Genomic DNA, 18,470 nt, shown 5'->3' on the forward strand with positions numbered 1-18,470 from the left:
TTCCGTCGCGGGGGAAAATCTTTCGGGCGAAATTTATGCCATTCCAATTCACTTTGGGAACCTAACGAGCTAATTTCCGTAATTACCGGGGCGCTCTTTCCGCTGGTCGCCTTCGTGCAGCGCGCATTTCACTCTTAAGAGAGCGCCGTTTCAATGACTGACAATTCCCATGCCGCAATTTTTATCCGCGTATAATAGACAAAGCCGTCGCCGTCGTCGTCGTCGTCGTCGTCGTCGTCGTCGTCGTCGACAGTGCGAGGCGCGTCCGACGGAAAAGACACAACCCACCCGCGCGTTGATCGTGAAAAAACATTATCGAGACTCGCGCGGCTCGAGGCTCGGCGAAACCGCTAATTGAAGCGTTCGCGAAAGTGGTTCGCGTTTGTTGCGATTTCCACGATGCTACCTAGTTCCCCCGCGGGTATCCGTTCTTTGCCGGGATGCACACCCAGGGATTGTATACGCATCAGCCTGTGCGTGTGTATGTTGTGTGTGTTGTGTGCGATACGTGTTGTGCGCGCATATTCTCGTTGCGCGCGCGGGATTCACCGTATTTTTTCTTTTTCCGTTCGTTAAGAATTAAAGAGGGACATCGTTACTCCCGTGCGCGTGCGCGCGCGAGAGAGAGAATTGCATTGTTTTGCTTTTCTCTCTCAGCGCGTTCCGGGATCTGCCAATATTTTCCGCGCGTGATTCCCCTATATACCCCCTCTCTCCGGGCTGCCCTCTTACCAACACGCGCTATCACTCGCGAAAAGCTCCAAGTGCGTTTATTATTTTTCCCCGTTGTTACCTCGTCCCTCTCGCCTACCTCCCTCCCCCCTCCTTTCCCCCGCCGCGCCGCGCGCATCGTTGAGCCGCGTACTTTGCTTTTCTTTTCAATCGCTCTGGCTCCAAATACGGGGAGGCATGATGATTCACCGCACCCGGGGTGCTCGGCGCTCTCTCGCACGAGTGAATACGTACGTACGAGAGCATGATACGAGAGCGAATCGAGCCCGCTGTTTTTCATTGAACCAAGCGGAGATTAATCACTATCGTCCGCGTCTCGAATAAACGCGCACCTGTGGCTGCTCCGGGCGAGTTTTTCATCGCTCCGCCGACGACAAAGAAATCGACGCGAGAACTCGTTATTTTATTTATCGATGAGATTGGTGCTTTGAATTTTCATCGATCAGCGAATTGATGTACAAAATGGAAAATACACACGCAGATATCTAAAATTTTTCCTTTACATCGTAAACTTTTATTATAATTCTCAATTAAAATGATACACAAAAAATAAATTCTTAAATCTGGAACGTTATAGAAATACTTATATCACGTATGTACTTATCTACATAGAAATGTGATATAATTTCGTGACGAGTGTTTTAATTAAGATTTCGCCGAGCCGCAATTGAATTAAAGATACCTCTTTTTGACAAGTGTACTTAAGCATCCATTTTATTTAATCATCTTACATCCGCCCGGTGTTGTTTAGATCACGAATACATTACCGTGGCGCAATAATTTTGCGCGTAATCGTCGCCTCAATGGCTCGTGCCTTTACGCTGCTTAGCACGATATTTTATCTAAGCCGTACAACGGCCGCGGCGATTAAGACCGATTCGTCGCGGTCGATTTATAAAGTCGACTATATATATTCACGCGGGCTCTCACGAACCTTTTACTTTACCGGGGCAGCGCCGCGTATAATCGTTCGATAATATCGAGACTCGTGGCTCGTGCCAGAACCGATTAGAATTCTTAATGGCTCGCATAAAAGGCGGGGAGCACCGCGCGCGCGCGCGGCCTCTGCGCGGGACGCGTCGTCTCTTAATAAATTTTACGGCACGGTAACTCGCGACCAGCGCGGCATCGAGATGATAATTAATTTTCCCCGGAAATTCCGCGCTTGAGCTAAATCTCGTTACGACGATATAAAAATGCTTCGTTGTTTCGTCGTTATTGTAACGTAATTTTGTATGTTACGGTAATTTTGCGGCTTTGTCGTTTGGCAATATTCATTATCAAGAACGTTGAAATATACGCGGCGTGCTTCTCAGAGTTTCGTGCCTCGAATTCATTCGGCTACTTGAAATTTCCTCCTTGCGATAAAAACTTGAAGTCATTAACAGTTTCTGCATTTTAAAGCGATTGAAAATATAAAAATCCCGACAAGTAGATTTTCGCGAGGTTTTCAATTAAATTCGAGTGATCTTAATGGTCTTCATAAATTTTCAAAAGAGATTTAGTGCATATTCAGTCCCTTTTAGGAATTATAATTTTAATTTTGATCATGAGATTACGTATTAATCTCTTACATATTCCTACAATGCGTTAAGTCACCGCGTCTCTTTAGGCGCACTTGAAAGGCTTACAGGATTAAAGAGAAGTGCCGAATTGCCGGCAAACTGAATCGGATCTTTCCACTTTCGTGCGATTAGCGATAAATAACTCTGTCAACGCGGCTCGCGGAAAGAGATCCGCCGGCGTTCATGAAAAGGTCTCCTCCGAGAGTTTCGCGAGTGCGTTATCGGACCACGCGGTGGCGGAAATAAGCGCGGCTAGAGGTGTCGGCCGCGCGTGTACGTGTATACGCCGGCGAGGGTGTGTGTTCGCACGCGCGTTATACCGCGCGTTCAACACGGGCAACGTAGGGACAAGAGAGGCGATATATAATGTTCCGCGATATTAAACGGGACGCATTCCACCGAAGCCACCCTCTGGTTCCTGCTATGAATGCTTCTACGACCCCCGTCTCCTGTCTCACCCCTCCCTCTCTCTCCCTCCCTCTCTCCATGCCTGCCTGCCTGCCGCCCACCCCCTCGTCGACTACATCCGAAAAGCGGGACGAGGAAGAGGGAGATAGATAGAGACAGAGGACAGACCTGGCCTACTCGACCAGGGCCACCCCCGAATGGTTATACGCCAAATTTACAGCTTAGCCAGTGCCACTACCACTACTACACCGTGAACACGGCATTTACTAACCTCACTCCCGTAGAGTTTCTCGCAACTGATACGCGCGTCTGTATGTGGCTCAAGGATAAAACGAGCGAGAACATTTTTCCGTGCGTCTCCGATATGACGTCCCCTTGATGATGACTTCGCCAAGAAGGCTATTCACAGTCCGGAAAAACTTGTTGATTAACTTCAAGAAATTCACGTGACTTTTACTATCTTTCGTTGAAATGTACAGATGATTGTAGAGAGTTTAAAAAATCACTTACGTTCTGCTTCTGCATTTTTTGTTCATATTTTTTATAACGCTTTAAAATATACCACAAGAGTTCTTCAAGGTTATTATTTTCAATATCTTTATGTTATTCTATTCTAAAAATATCGAGATTTTCTCGCGTTGATGATAAAGTAATCAAATAATTCTGTATTTAACGAGAATCATATGGTGTCGAGTTTCTAAGAACTTCGGGGACTCACTGCACACACAATATAGTGCAGAACTAAACTCACAAAGACGAGTTGAAAGATGGACGTGGCGATCTCGTTTTCGTGAATGTCCTTCTCTCGAAAGTTTCTTCATTCGTCGCGCTGTTGCAATCTCACACGTTGAGTGTTCTACATTACTTACCTATAATTCTCATTTCAGTAGAATCACAGTTTCATTAATTTAACAATTCAGATCAGATTCATTAATTTAACAATTGAATTAATCAGTACGATAAAATAATAACAAAATTAAAAAGCTTTATTGGATATGTAGATAACATTCCTTTAAATTTTATTTTGCTAATATTTTTTGATATTTTAAGCTAAAGAATTACATAGATGTCATTCAATTTTTTTAAGCTAAAGAATAGATTCTTGTAAAGAAGCTAAAAAAATATGCATTTGCTTAAGATCACTTCTGTATCTTGTTCACAGGTGTGATACGAATTTAAAATATTTCCCAAGTATTAGAATAAAAGCTCTATATCACAAAGAAATTAGTATTGCTTTAGACCAGTGACTATATATCATTATGCAAAATTAATCGAACGCCACCTTAGGTATTGGCTCCTAGTGGAGACCTAAGCATCTACTGAGTAATCCGGCTTATTCGACCGATGCGCGTCCCTCAGCCGTCCGTCCCTCTTTGCGGGCCGAAAATTTGTCGCGACTCGATCATTACTCAACGAGAGCCGGGAAATCTAGCACCGTAATATCTGGCACCGAGCGGCGGCGCGGATAATGGAGAAGGACGCATATACGTCCGCGATCTCGCGCGATCATAGTAGTGGCCAGGACATTCCGAGGTTTCGCCGGCGAGAGGCGAGTTCTCCCCCTCGAAGTTCCTGTGCACCCTATCACGGCCGGCCTGGTCATACCCTATCCTTCATCCGAACATTTCCATCCCCTGGGTAACCTCGATTCTCTCCCCCCCCCTCTCCCTCTTCTTCGTTGCCAGCAAGAGCGGCCGAATGCAATCATACGTCATCCGCCATGATCTATGTCTTCTGCCATTCTAGCGTTGCGCGCTCGATCTAGCACAAGATCGCGTGCACGTGCGCGTATTCACACAACATGCATACATACATATATATATATATATATATATATATATATATATATATGCACACACACACACAAACACAACGCTCGCGCGTAAGCTGTACGTGCACGTGCGCGAGTACGCGACCGCATCTCGCGTCTCTATTAAGCCACCGCTCATTTTCCGGCTGCATATGAGCATGTTCGCCGTTAGCCGCGACCACCCGCCGGATGATTGCGGCTCGCTTGCGCGCATTTTCAGGAGAAACGTATATCCCTGACAGTTAGCTTGCCTATCTTTATATGAGGCGTCGCAAACGCGCTGGTTCATCCACAGCGTCGAGCCGGAAGAAACAATGGTTACATTTTGACACTTTTTAATACTATAGAACTATAAGAATTTATAGAAGCTTTAGATGTAGATATAGAAATAACATGAAGAGAAATGTATATAGTCTTGATTATATAAATACAAAACACTCTCAATTTATTGGGAAATGCAGTAATAAAAGTCAAAGGAGGATTAACAAAATATTAAAATTATATGTTATAAAAATACATATTTTTAAATTAAACTGTTTAAATTCAGTTTTTGCTAAATATAAAATGTTACGTCAATTTGTATTTCAGAGGTTTTTATGGTGAAGACTGTATTACGAAGAGTGCGTTTTATATTTAATATAAGAACGATGAATAGATATTGAGGGGAAAGATAAAAGAAGATTTTAGATCATAAAAACTAAACGTGCGAGAAAAGTAAACATGTTGAATCTATGTATAATAATGACGCAATTTTCATAAGAATGTGATATTGTTTTTTATTTAATTTTTTAAAATTTCAATTACATTGTCTAAAAGCAATTTTTTTTAATTTATAAGAAATTGATTGTTTATCATGTATAATCTATATTTTAAAAATGGCTAAAGACAAATTTCATGACCGTAAAAGCGAAATATGCAATGTATATTTCGCGAACTACTGTATGATAAAGAAAATTTCCAATTAGAGTTCTGCATAATAAATTAATCAATATGATAATTTTTGTCTCGAGAACATCCGTTGCCGAGTTGCTCCTCGCAAAAAGACGCTCAACAGTCAGCGGCCTCAGCTCATTCGGGTGGCCCACTAGACGCAACAAATCCCCAGCTTTGCCTCCCTTGGCCTTTCCCCCAAATGCATAAAGTGGAACGCGTAACACGAATATCTGCGTATAATTAACAATTATCCGTCTCTTGATTCTCCGAGAACCGTGGAATGGCTGGTGCATGCGTGCAGGCCTCCCCTTCTCTCTCCCTCTCTTCCCCTCCCTCTCTTTCCCCCCGCGAATGATTCTCCGATGAATTTCGTCATCGCGACGAATGCCACAGGGGATGAGGGACGTAGGGCGAGAACGGGGCCGACTGCGGAGGGGGACACGCTCCGCTTTTGGCTCGGGGGTGGTTGTTGCTACGGATCGGGATTTGCACCGCCACCGGTGGGTACGAACCCAGCCGGGGAATAGGGGTCTTTTCTGGGGGCTTAACATACACACTCCACCCCCGGTAGGCGGAGTGTACCGCCTACGAGCTACCCCCACCCGCCGTCGTGGCACTGATACGCGATATCAGCGAACACTTGTTGCTCCGACGAGCGTAGAGCTCGTCGACGGAGTGCCGTCTCTCTGCCCCCCTTTTTTTTACCCCTTTCACGGCCGCGATTTTTCACGTGCTGATTTTTCCGCCACCTTCCTCCCCGCGCGCGCGGTTTATACGTGTGCCCCCTACCCTTTGTTCGGTTCTCCGCGAGTCTCTAATCCGCGAGGATAATAATTCCATCGTCAAAAACGAGTTCATCGCATGATAGCGAGCGGAATTAATTCATTATTCGGTGAATATTATTACAAACAATAAAGCGAAACGTTATTACAAACAATAACGCACGTTACATTAGGAATATGCAGTGTGCTGTAATGGTTTTGAAGCTACGAATATTTGCTGCGAATCAACAAAAATTGTGTGTGACTTATAATTAATATTATCATTAATATCGGAATTATTGTTACACTATTAAAATTATTATATTTACGTTATAAAACGCTTTTTGCTATACTAACATAACAAAATAATCCGAGCATTTTTCTTCCGTTATGTATCATTTTCTGTATTCTTTTTACTAATCTTTACTATTGTTTCGCGCATTGCTCTCATACGTTTCGACATTATTCTTGTCTCGATGCTACGAACTTGACTTTAAACGTAACTTTTACGAGAAGCTTATTTATTGTCATACTTTTACGAAAAGCTTATTTATGGTTATAGATTTATTTTGCGAGGCAGCAGCAACTTTCTGCCGCGCAAAATAATAAATCCAGCTCGTTCTCGTAAACTCAGTTTGCGAAGCTCGACTGCGAGCGCAGCTTGAAACTGGGATTTTTCCGAGAGAGGAGTTAATAAACCGGGCTCGTCCCCTCGTTTTGTTGCAGGCAGTGCGGTGGCTGCAGCCGACACCATTTCCGCGCCGTGGACCCCCGCGAGTTCCGGGCCGCCGCCCGACGCCAACGGCTCCGGCTCGGATACGAAGAACCTCGACGTTGGCGAAATTAGCGATGTAAGTCAACCGTGCCGTCGCCAATTAAGGGCGACTGCGAGCGCAGTCTCGGCGCCCTTTTTATTTCAATTAACTCGCCGACCCGAGTTTGAAGGGACGAGCTTTTCCGGCTCGCGTTTACTTACATCACGGAAGAGCACAGCTTAAACTTCCGTAGTAGAGATGACATTTATCGTCACTCTTTCGGTATCATTTTACGCGAGGACTTAAATCAGGCTAAATAAAATTCCTTGCTGTAAAACGTAGATACATAGTTACTTGATTTAATATACTTGCAAGGAACAAAAATTAATTTAGACTTTTTGCCAATTTTCGACAAATTGTTTCGCTAATATCATATATTGTGCAAAATCTATAAAAAAGAGCAAGTTTTGATCAGTTTACGTCATATAATTCAACTTAGAAATTAATACATAATATGTGTATAATTTTTAAAAATTATTCTAATAGTTTTCGTAATAAAAATAATTGTAGTTCTCTTGTCTTGCTCTTACTCTGAGGCCTTTAATCGCATGCATAAACGAGTATAATGGCACTCCACATTTCCGATATATTACTTTTAAATTTGACACACAAAGAGAAAGTTGTTTCAAAATATTTAATAAAAGATATGACCTGAAAATCATTATAGAAATTTTATAAGGCAATATAAAATGCTAAATGGATAAATGGACAATAAATTGATAAATTGATAAATTGCCAAATTAATATTTAATGATAATTTATTACGATTATATTTTATAATATTCGACGTAAGTTAATAAAATTAATACTAAATTTAGAGTTAAGATTAATAATATTACATCTTCACTAAATAACAAAGTTACACGTCGAAAGAAATAGCCTTTCAATCGAAGGAATTATACGATATTGAAATTTCAATAGATCCATATATTATAAATGTTACAATTGAAAATTAAATCACTTTCACGGTTGTTTTGAAAATGGAAAACTTATTTACATTCGAAATATAATCTACTGCAGTAAAACAACTTCGTGAAAATACTAAAGTGATGAAAATGCACGGAATTATTTAAACGTTAATTCGTTAACTTTGGCACATGCAAATTGGATTTATTTGGGTCAGACGTACGTAGCCACTTCAAAGCAGGACGTCGACCGTGCAATTTAATTCTCCGGCTTTCTTTTTGCCTTCTTTTACCATATAATTTCTCCAATGCGATGAAGACATTTTATTCGTTTTTTTTATCATTTACAAAGAGTGAAATAAATGTGCAAAAGTTTCTCTTTTGTTTCCCGGAAAACTATTCTCCATTGATTCAGTCACGAATTGCATACGAACGAAACGCGGTAGGTTAGCGATTGGTCTACTCTTCAGTTCTCGATCGACGCGGATGAGATCAAATCGAGGACTTTTTCGTACCATCTGGGGAGTCGCCCGTTTTTTTGGATCGCGTGCCCGACGATATTATATCGAACGTGGTGAACGTGACTGGGGTTTCTCGGAAGAGACAAGCCTGTTTCCTCGCACCCTTTCCGCACTTCTCGGTATCTAAAACGCCCAGGATAATCGTTCGTTTCTCGGCACGGAGAAACACGGGGAATCACACACGTTTCTTCTCTTCGTGCGGCACGGAGGTTTTCGATTCGTTGAAATTCCAGTCCCAACGAAGTAGTACTACTCGGACTACCGGGTGTATTCCGTGCATTCGCGTATTCGCGTAACGTCGTCACCCCTCGAAACTGAGAGGGATACCCCCGCCGCACAACAAATACGTGCGCACCGCGTGCGCGATGGATCTCGACGAGCGAAAGAAAAACGTACGAAGAGGCGAGAACGCGAGACATTCTCTCGATTCGGCGGGAGAAAGAGAGAGAAAGAGAGAGGAGTCAAGTCCACTCACTCGGCCACGTTCCAGGCGTGGCTTCGCGGCTGCTGGGGATCCTTTGTTTCATCAGACGGAGGCGAGGGAGGTATAGGTCTCCCGAGGTCCGGCTACGTTCGCGATCGACGCGGCAGATAAATCGCGCGAGCGCGCGCACACGGTCAGCGGCGGGAATCGGAGATAAATGAACTTTTCTCGTGTCGAACGTGCCCAGATCGTCGAAATGCATCGCGGCGAGTAGGGCACCCTCCTGCGACGAAACGTAATCGTGACGAACGTGATGAATGTTTGCGCGAGAATCATGATTGAATTGCCTCGGAATGAAGAACGTTTTCGATCGGAAATTGATAGCTGATAAGATGCTTGAATTGGAGCCGATAGCTGAACATGCATTTGCGTCAATGCAAGTTTTCCAATATTTTTATTTACGAAATTGAATCAAAGTGATCAAACTTTTATTGAACGTTAAATTTGTTTTTTTTTTATTTATATAGTATTTTGTTGTATATAACATTTCATAAAGTTTCCTTGTTTTTGAAATATAATATAACTTGATCCATTATTCTATCATCGTTTTAAATAGTTCTATCATTGATAGAATTATTTTAAAAAATTTATAAAGAATTGACTTAAATTCCTCTGTCGACGATTTTGACGTAAAAACATAAATGGTCAACTCCTCAAGAATAATTGATCATCTGCGTAAGGAAGGCTAAGATTTCAATTTTAATTGGAAAATCAGTGTCGTATCATTCTATAATCATTATTATTCTTTTATTATACGCACATCAATCCACGATGTTACACGAAAGTGTGCTACCTTTTTGCGAAAGTCTAATTAAGTATAAGGGCGCACGACTATGACTGATGTATGACAATTGCAATCCGTCCTTCCAAGCCTACGCTAGATTGGGTGATCGTATTTTCCAGGACGAGAAGGACCTGTCGGCAGCGGACGCGGAGGGTGTGTGGTCGCCGGATATCGAACAGAGCTTCCAGGAAGCTCTTACCATATATCCGCCATGCGGTCGACGCAAAATCATCCTTTCCGACGAAGGGAAGATGTACGGTGAGTGCCATTCATATTCCAAAGGGAAAATGTACGGTGAGTGCCACACATATTCCTATCGTTCCTCTATCTGTCGTACAAAAAAAAGTTCTTTTGTTACGGCTTCATGAGCTCCCGTGTATACGGGAACATCTGATAGTTACGCAGCTGACAAAAAAGGTACGTCGATAAGAACGCTGTAGGTTAAATTAAATGTGTGGTACGCTCGTATATTTGAAAAATAATTCACATATATTATTTTACATGTGTACACAAGTATTAATTATTACGATTTAGTTCCGAAAAAAATATAGTATTATTTATTAGAAAATATCTGAATAAATCATTATTTTCTTGAAGATATCTCTATAAATATAGCGTCATTTTGAAATGAGAACGCATGTATATGCGCAACATCAATTAAATGAAAAAAAATTATGTATGTTACTACGTATAATATTAATCGTTACAATTAATTATGTAAAATAACACGAGTTTCGTAGAATTTTGAGAAGATAATAGAAAAGAATAACTACATGTTTTGTTGAAGTCTTTTATTGAAGAAAGAAAATATTTAAACTTAGTTTTTCAGGAAATTAAAAGCTAATTTAAACTGCTTTCTTTTCAAAATATTAACTTCCTGCGATTCGCGCGATATTACGGTGAGATAAATTTAATAATCGACGAGGTACATCGCCTGTTACGGCATTTTACCATTCTTCGCTTTTAGCGGACAATGCTATAGTTGCATTCTCGTAAAACTCATCTCGCTCAGCGTGAATGCCACGCGTTTGTTCGTTCGAAGTCGCATTATGTCAAGGTAACACGTGTCTAATGCCAGCCGAAGGAAAGTCCGCGGAAAGAACGCTGTTTTCCATGCGATGACCACGCGTCGCCCGACACAGAGACCTCCACGTACGCGATGACGGCGACGGAGAAGCGTCCAGACGGGCGTCGTTATTGCTCCGGTGCTGAGGTCAGTCTACGTGACTGACCAGATATTGCCTGGTACGAGACCGGCGGTACCGCCGTGGCCACCGCCGTAAACCACCACCACCATTAACCGCCATGAACTCGCCACCGGAGCAATAACGTCTCGCCTTCGGAGGAGGAATATTCGCCCCTCTAGCCGTCCCCTTTCCCAACCCGGCGCAAACCCCTACTTTTGTACCCTCTTTGCGCGTCTTTTGTATTAATTTTCTCGCTTTCTCGATGAATTCGCCGCCTTTGCTCCTTTTATGGAGCACGATAATGAATTGCCATGCGGTGTGAGTTAGTATCGATGGAACACGACATCGGACGGACGTTAATTTGCAAAAATGATGATATACAATTTGTGCGAAATTGAGCTTTTTAATGTATCACATTTCAGAGAAATCGCATATGACAGATGTATTGGACAATTTATTACTTTACATAGTTTTATATATAGTTCGTGTGTAGATAACAATATTTTCTTTTTTAAGTTACATTAATTGGTAAATCTTTATGAAAAGGAGAAATGTAAGCAATACATTTACAAAATACGTCAACCAAAGATTTTATAATTAAATAGATATTTAAATTTGCACATAAGATATTCTTTAGACTTGGATGAAAATAGAGATATGCGTTATATTTTTTTTTCCGCGAGCAAATAAATTCAGGGCTGGTCGTCTTCGTATAATTGAAGGCATTAAAAGTGTTAATTTTATGGTAATTGTATGAAGGTGTATGCCCCTCATGCCGAGGCTGCTGTTATTTCCGAAAGGGTTGTAAACGAACCCTGAAATTGACTCCCGGTCCCTCCTGCATCCGGGTGACGCGAACCGGGTCGCTGCCACTTTTCTTCCATTCTTGCGTCTTGGTGGGCAAATTTTCCGGGCCGTTCGACAGGACGACGTAGGCCGTATTCGCATGAATCCCATTCGTTAAGGCACAATGTCGCTTAATTTCCGAAAGCACTTGGCGCGCAAAGCCAAGCGGGTGGCAATTCAATCGCGATGCGCGCGCTCTATGAAAATGGAGTTTAATTCAGGCTCCTCCGTGTCGACGGAGCTGGTGGATGAAAACAGCAACAACGACGACGTCGACGGCGACGATGACGACGACGACAATGATGTCGAAGCGACGTTGTATCACTGCTACCCTTATCCTCGCTTTCATCCTCACTTCGCGATTCTTGATGAAATTACGGTCGCAGAAATTTAACCATGTGATGATAGCATTTGTCGGCCTTTGAACTTTATGGAGTATCATATTTTTATAACATTTATGCTTGTAACAAAACAAATTGTTAACAGTTATGAACAATTATGGAATGTTTGATATCGTCATTTTTGATGAATTAGATCTTAATGTCAAATTATAACATTAATTAGATAATTTCAAGAAAAATATTGTAGATTTAAAGAACTTTTTATCCTTTTTTTAAAAACTTTACTACTAATGTTTTAAGAATTATTGAGTATAAATCTGTCAATAAATACTTTCGTTACTGTTTATAGTTTTTACGATATTAAATGTAATTTTTCTATACGTGTTGAGTATCGTACGTAGTTCTAGACACTGTCTGAAAGATTTTTCCCCTCTTGGGTACATCTAATTAATTCGTAATATCTCAAGGGTGAGACAGAAGGAAAGACGAGAGCGATTTCACGAGTACAAAGTTACGCGGGGGTATCTCAATTGAAAATCGTTCTCGTTCGCTATCTTGTCGTCGCTATCGGAAAGTCTCGTACGGAGAAGTCGCTCTCACCGGGACGCAGTTTACCCCTCGGTAATTTCCCCTGGCATTGAGGAATGTGAAAGTCGGCGATTCTTCGCGCAGACGATGGAAAAGAGAGAGAGAGAGAGAGAGAGGGTGAAAGATAGAGAGAAACGCGAACGACGCGATATAAGATCGATCCTTCGACGTCACGAAAGACGAAGGAGCATCGCCGTCGACACCGTGCCGTCGTCGACGAGATGCAGTCGACCGTCCACGGGATGGAAACAAAGGATAACGAGGCGCGAAAATCGCTTAACGCGATTGGCCATCGATCCGACGGGAAACTTATCTCGCCCGTCGTTGCTCACTCGCCGAGCCAATAAAGGAGAGATCCCTCGGCCTTTCCGCGGGATTAAATATCTCGGGGCAATTTACCTCCTTCGATCTTTCCCCTCCGCCCCTTTCCCTTCCCTTCTCGTCCGTTTCTTCTTCCTTTTTCTCGTACCCTTATCTAGACGCCGACGCCCAGATTTCACCGCGGAGAAACGATCGCCTCTCGTTCCCGAAGCGATACGAGAAGGAGAATCCAATCGATCTGAAATTTTTTCACGCGTAGCGCGCTGTTTCGTTATTGATAATAATACGATTGAAAGCGCTTCAGCTGCAATCTCCCAGAGAGATCTGCTCAAAGAAGCATCAAAGAAAAATTAAATTGATATGATAATTGGTGATATCTTTATTAATAAATATGTGAAAACGCCAAGAAGTTTGAAATTATGTAATAGATAAAAAAATTTGCCCATTAATCTTTTTACTACGGACACCGTATGTATGCACCGTTGAAGAAATTTTATGAAAAATATTTGTGCAATTTATTTCGAAAATATTCAATTTTTTTATTTTTAAGATACTCGTCAATGCGTCGTTTATCTTGTTTTATTTCATTTTACATCTTCAACTTTGATCTATATTTTTTACTTTATGTTACAGTGTATAATTTAGATTTAATGGAAAATGCGTTTTTTTTCTTAAATATTGTTTAATTTCCCGTAATACCTTACTTACAAGTAGACTTCTTACACAGAAAAGTTAAATTTTCCGAGTGGTTTTGGTATTACGTCACGGATTACGTCTAGTATTACGCGACCGACCTGCACACTGCGCACGATTTTTAATTGAAGCGAAACGCAGCGGAAAAGTACGGAGTAGATCATATTACGATGTGCGTGATTCAAGCAATTGAAAGTAAATTTTGAAGCATTGCTATTTTTGTTATCTTTATATTGTTAAAAAATAAGGAAAAATTTGGTGTTACTGGGAGATCTCATTCGTCTTATATTATAAACTTAAAAAAAAGTTACAAGGAGACTAATCGAGTTGCACGGAATGTTGAGAGAGTTCCTATACGCAGAAATCCAACAAATGAAGGAATATATTGGGCTAAGGTCCGAAAAAGAGAGAGTTGGGTTTGACAATTATTATTTGGACGATAAAGCGCATTCTGACTGCCCCATAGAATTTGACGAGGACCCGTTAATTGCCCTTGATGGGAATGTCGCGCTAAACATCTGAGGAATAGCCCGCGAGGCTGAATTCCACTCGTTCCGTCTCATAAACCTGTCGCACCTCGCAAAATAATCGGGCATTACTTACGAGATCGCTGTGATGCATGTACCATCGATGTCTTTTTGGAAAAATCTCTCGGGGGCTCCGCTCGCCGGCGAAGGCGGCAACTTTTTGCGAGCGCAGTCGATAGTCTACGAACAATGTCAAAGTGGACTTCCTGTGTGTCGGAGCTGCGCGGATCTCGGGAGAGGAGAGGGCGGAAGGGCTCGATATTCTTTGTGGCCGTTTCGAGGTGGAAAGGAGCTTCCTTCCCTCCCTCTCTTTCTCTCTCTCTCTCTCTCTCTCTCTTCTTTCTTCTCTCTTCTTCTGTCCGCTCCTTCGTCCAAGCGGAAAGAAACCGCATCGTTCCTTCCCACGAAGGACTAGGTCCTTCGTCCTTACGTCCACGGCATCCAATAAACCGGTAGAAATAAAAGGATCGCGCGCTGCGCACCGTCCCTGTCCGTCGGTGCATGGAACAAGGAGCGAGAACGTTTAGAGAAGCGTTTAGGTTCTTGCTTGTACACCGGGGAAAAGAAAAACTGCCGCGCTGTTGTGCCGCTGCGGTCTCCCGGAACACCTCCGAGCGGCTTCCATCGATGTAACTTCTCTCCCCGTGGGTCAATGTTCCGGAACGAACTCCGTAAATATAGTTTCTTGCAAATTTCCTCGCTCCCTCCCTCCCGCTCTTCCCTCGTTCCTCTTCTTCCTTGCCCTCCCGCTCCTGCCGGTACTCATGTCCATCCGCCCGCTGGCGTTTACCAAGTAATATTACACGATCGGCGCTTACGCCGCTCGCTCGCGCTACGAGGAGCTTTTGAATAGATTTTCCGATCTGTCGGACAAACTCCCGGGACCCACCGGGACAGACTCGCGCGATATCGATGTATAGCGCTTCCATCGATATATCGTTACGTCCGCGCTAATCGAGCCCCACGCCGGATATACACGGATCGATGAATAATGGAAGGAGAATAAATTGGTTTCTCGATTGCAAATTATGTTTTCATATAAATCAATATCATAAATATTTATTGACTGCAGTCGGGATTTTATAGATACCGATTTAAGTCACTAATGTACGTCTAAAATTATTATTATCTTGATACCCGGAATATCGAAGTGTCGTCTATCATATTTTGGTACCGCCAAATTTGTGGAGAGAATTTATTAGCGAATTCGAGGTACGATTCGGGTACAAAGATCCATTTTATTATTACGTGTAAAACGTGTATCGAGAATAGCCAGTTGGAAAGAGGAATGGAGAAGACTAACAGGAAGCGAATTAACCACAGTCGAAATAAATCAGTACCGTTTATATACGATGAATTATCTTCCTGGATTACGTCTAAATATCTTTTATCGTCGATACCCGCGAGGAAGAACAGGACGGACGAGAGAGCGAATGAATGAGAACGAGCAGGTAACGTGCTGCTTGAACTCGAGCCGCGATTTTGCATAGCTCCGGGTCGTATTTAAACGGATAAATCGACCGCACGCAGATTCACCTGGTCTTTACCGCGGTCGCTTAAGTGAACGATAAATGAATCGGAGAGAAAGATACATATATGTAACATATATATATATATATATATATATATATATATATATATATATATATTCATGGCAAATTAATTGTCAGACGGATGTCTCTTTAATTTGTAAAATTATATGAATGTTTTATATATAATTGAGGAACTTAATTCTTCTATTGAATTTTTGTCTTATTAGGTCACTTTTCTTTTCTCTCTCTCTTTTCTGAAATTTCTCCCAGAGATCTCCTTGCGCCGCCTCGGCATCACCCTTTTCATTTGGCAATTGCAAACGTTTGTATCGCTAATGCTGCGGTAAATTAGAAATTACTATTGTATACCGTCCCTGCGCAGCGCGCGTGACATAACATCAGAACTTCTCGGGCGCTTTACGTCCGTGGATTATGCCCCGCGTGCGTCGCGCGAATTTAACGTGAAACACAGGAGACGCCTGGCGGACCCGTGATGCGGGAACGTGCGAGGATACAACGGTATACGCCTCGGCATTTATCTGATCGCTAATAACACGTAGGGTGTTGCTGTCTCCCGTCTATTACGCCGCATCTTGCGATCACGTACTCTCGTGCCCCGAGCCTTATGGAGCCGTGCCGCACGTACGTGCGCCGTCGTATTCTGGTTTATGGGTCATCGAGCCATGGGGCGTCGCGTCGCGTCGCGTCGCGGTCGTCGCAGGTCGGGAAAACGCGTCGTGCAACCGCACCGGTGGTGGACGTCGTGAATCTCGTAAATCGAATCGCCGCGATCGCTGGCCGCTTAATTTGCACTCGTTACATCACGACGTTCCGCACGCGAGGGCAGTGAGGTCCGTTTAATGAGCGAAAAACACGAAAAATTTTGTTTTCCGTCCGAGATTCGATTCCGTTCCTCGAACACAGTTCTGCTCTTGTCGGTAGTTTCGCAAAATTTGGTAGCGCGACCGTCTGTTCGATATATTTTATACAACAGACGAATAAGCATAGTTTTTGTATGCATTGTGTTATACGATATTACGCTCGATGAAATGGAATTTATGAAAGAATAAGATGTTATTTTTCTTACGAGAAAATGCTTCTTATACTTATAGATAGTATATGATGTAACGTCATTTGCATGAAATTTATCTTGCAAACGTATTAAAGTGCAAAATAAAGTGCGGCATAAGTTGCCTTTACGATGTTACATGTATAACTTCTAAACGAAAACAAGCAACGTGATTCTATGACGCGATGGCTAAAAAGATAAATGATCTACGTTTGTTCGTGCAGTATTTCTGATTTCTTTGTGACGCTGAGCAATATTGATCGTTCTCGTTTAAGCTGTAAGTGATATGATTTTCTTCTGGGTGAAGTTCTTTAACGTGATCTCTCTTTTCTCTTTCGTTTTTTTCTACCTCTGATTCTATCTTTCCTATTCTGAGTCGCTTTATACGAAATACTTGATGCGTCTATTTGAGAACAGGTTGGACGAAATCGTATTTTCGGAACATATTTAGATAGTTGTTTCGCTTCTAAAAGCTTCTAGAGATTAGGCAAGGCTTACTGTTGTGTACAGAGTGCATCACCGCGCGTAGTAACGAGAGGATTAAAGCAATCATAACGTCCCTAATGTAGTCAAACGCTTCTTGTATTTAAAGTTAGATGTTGGTTTAAGAAGAACTAAAAAAAAAAAGAAATGCGGCCGGTTTTCGCATTGATTTCGTATTAATGATTTCAGTTCTTATGTGAGAGTATGCATAACAGTTTTTTTTTTGTTCGTTTCTAATATGCCATTGCTTGATTTATACTTTTGACCCAATATTAAATTGAAAGAAAATATTTTCAATGGATTAACTTTCAATTATTATAATGAATCAACTCTGAATTCATTTCCTCAGAATTTGATCTGAAACTAGATTAATAAAATTGAGAGCAGCGGAGACGCGAAGCAGTGCTGAAAACTTTAATACTTGAATCGGAACTTTTTCGCTCTGAACTATCGATTTTTGAGAAAGGGGTAAATATCGAACATTTACTGGAGTATCGCGAGTCGTTGGATATGCTGTAATTTTCTTTGCGACGCGACAGGACCTCATATATCGGCGCAAGTGTTCAAGAAGGTACAGTGGGAAGGATATAGTAGGTGGTTATGTGTGTATGTGTGTATGTACATAAGCCGCTGGTAGATGTAAAGGGTAGAGGAGGAGGCAGTGTCCAGTTATTGACCGGCGGAAGGAGGGTGTCTCAGGCGTCTCCGACGCTTTCCCCAGCAATTCTGGAACGTCGCCTTTCGTCACCGCGGTGACTCGGCAATCTCGATGGATATCGAGATTCACTGGTTACATCAAGAATCGTAACGATTTTTCGTTACGAATTTTTTTTGATTAATGGAAGAGTTGCAGGCTATTTTTCAATAAAAAATTTCATTGAAGAAAATTTTTTCTTGATTATATCGTGGATTTCAAAAATTCTGTTAGAATGTAATCTAAAACTATCTGGAAAAAGACTATCAACGGTAGTCACACGTAGAATAAAACATTCTAAGCATCGTTTGAAGAAGCGATACATATAAAAATATTATATAAAATATAAATATAATATATATGAAGTATTCGTTTGTCTGTTTTGAAGTTATCGGAACTTGGAAATCGTGGAACATAGTTAAATTAAAAAGAACTTTGAAGCATTTATTTATTACATTCATCGATTATTCG

The 18,470-nt window shown here is 41.9% G+C and overlaps 1 protein-coding gene across 5 annotated transcripts in view; it reads left to right on the plus strand.

Annotated features, from left to right (window-relative positions):
• LOC105456175 (protein scalloped) overlaps positions 1-18,470 on the plus strand; it is a 153,723-nt gene that overhangs the window by 104,060 nt on the left and 31,193 nt on the right. For all 5 annotated transcript variants that reach the window (XM_011700017.1, XM_011700021.1, XM_011700022.1 and 2 more), the window contains 2 exons: positions 6,936-7,060; positions 9,838-9,976. In XM_011700017.1, the coding sequence (XP_011698319.1) occupies positions 6,936-7,060; positions 9,838-9,976 (264 nt within the window). The remainder of the gene's footprint in view (positions 1-6,935; positions 7,061-9,837; positions 9,977-18,470) is intronic.

This window comes from Wasmannia auropunctata, unplaced genomic scaffold (assembly GCF_000956235.1).
Source record: "Wasmannia auropunctata unplaced genomic scaffold, wasmannia.A_1.0 LD335737.1, whole genome shotgun sequence".
Classification (NCBI taxonomy): Eukaryota; Metazoa; Arthropoda; class Insecta; order Hymenoptera; family Formicidae; genus Wasmannia; species Wasmannia auropunctata.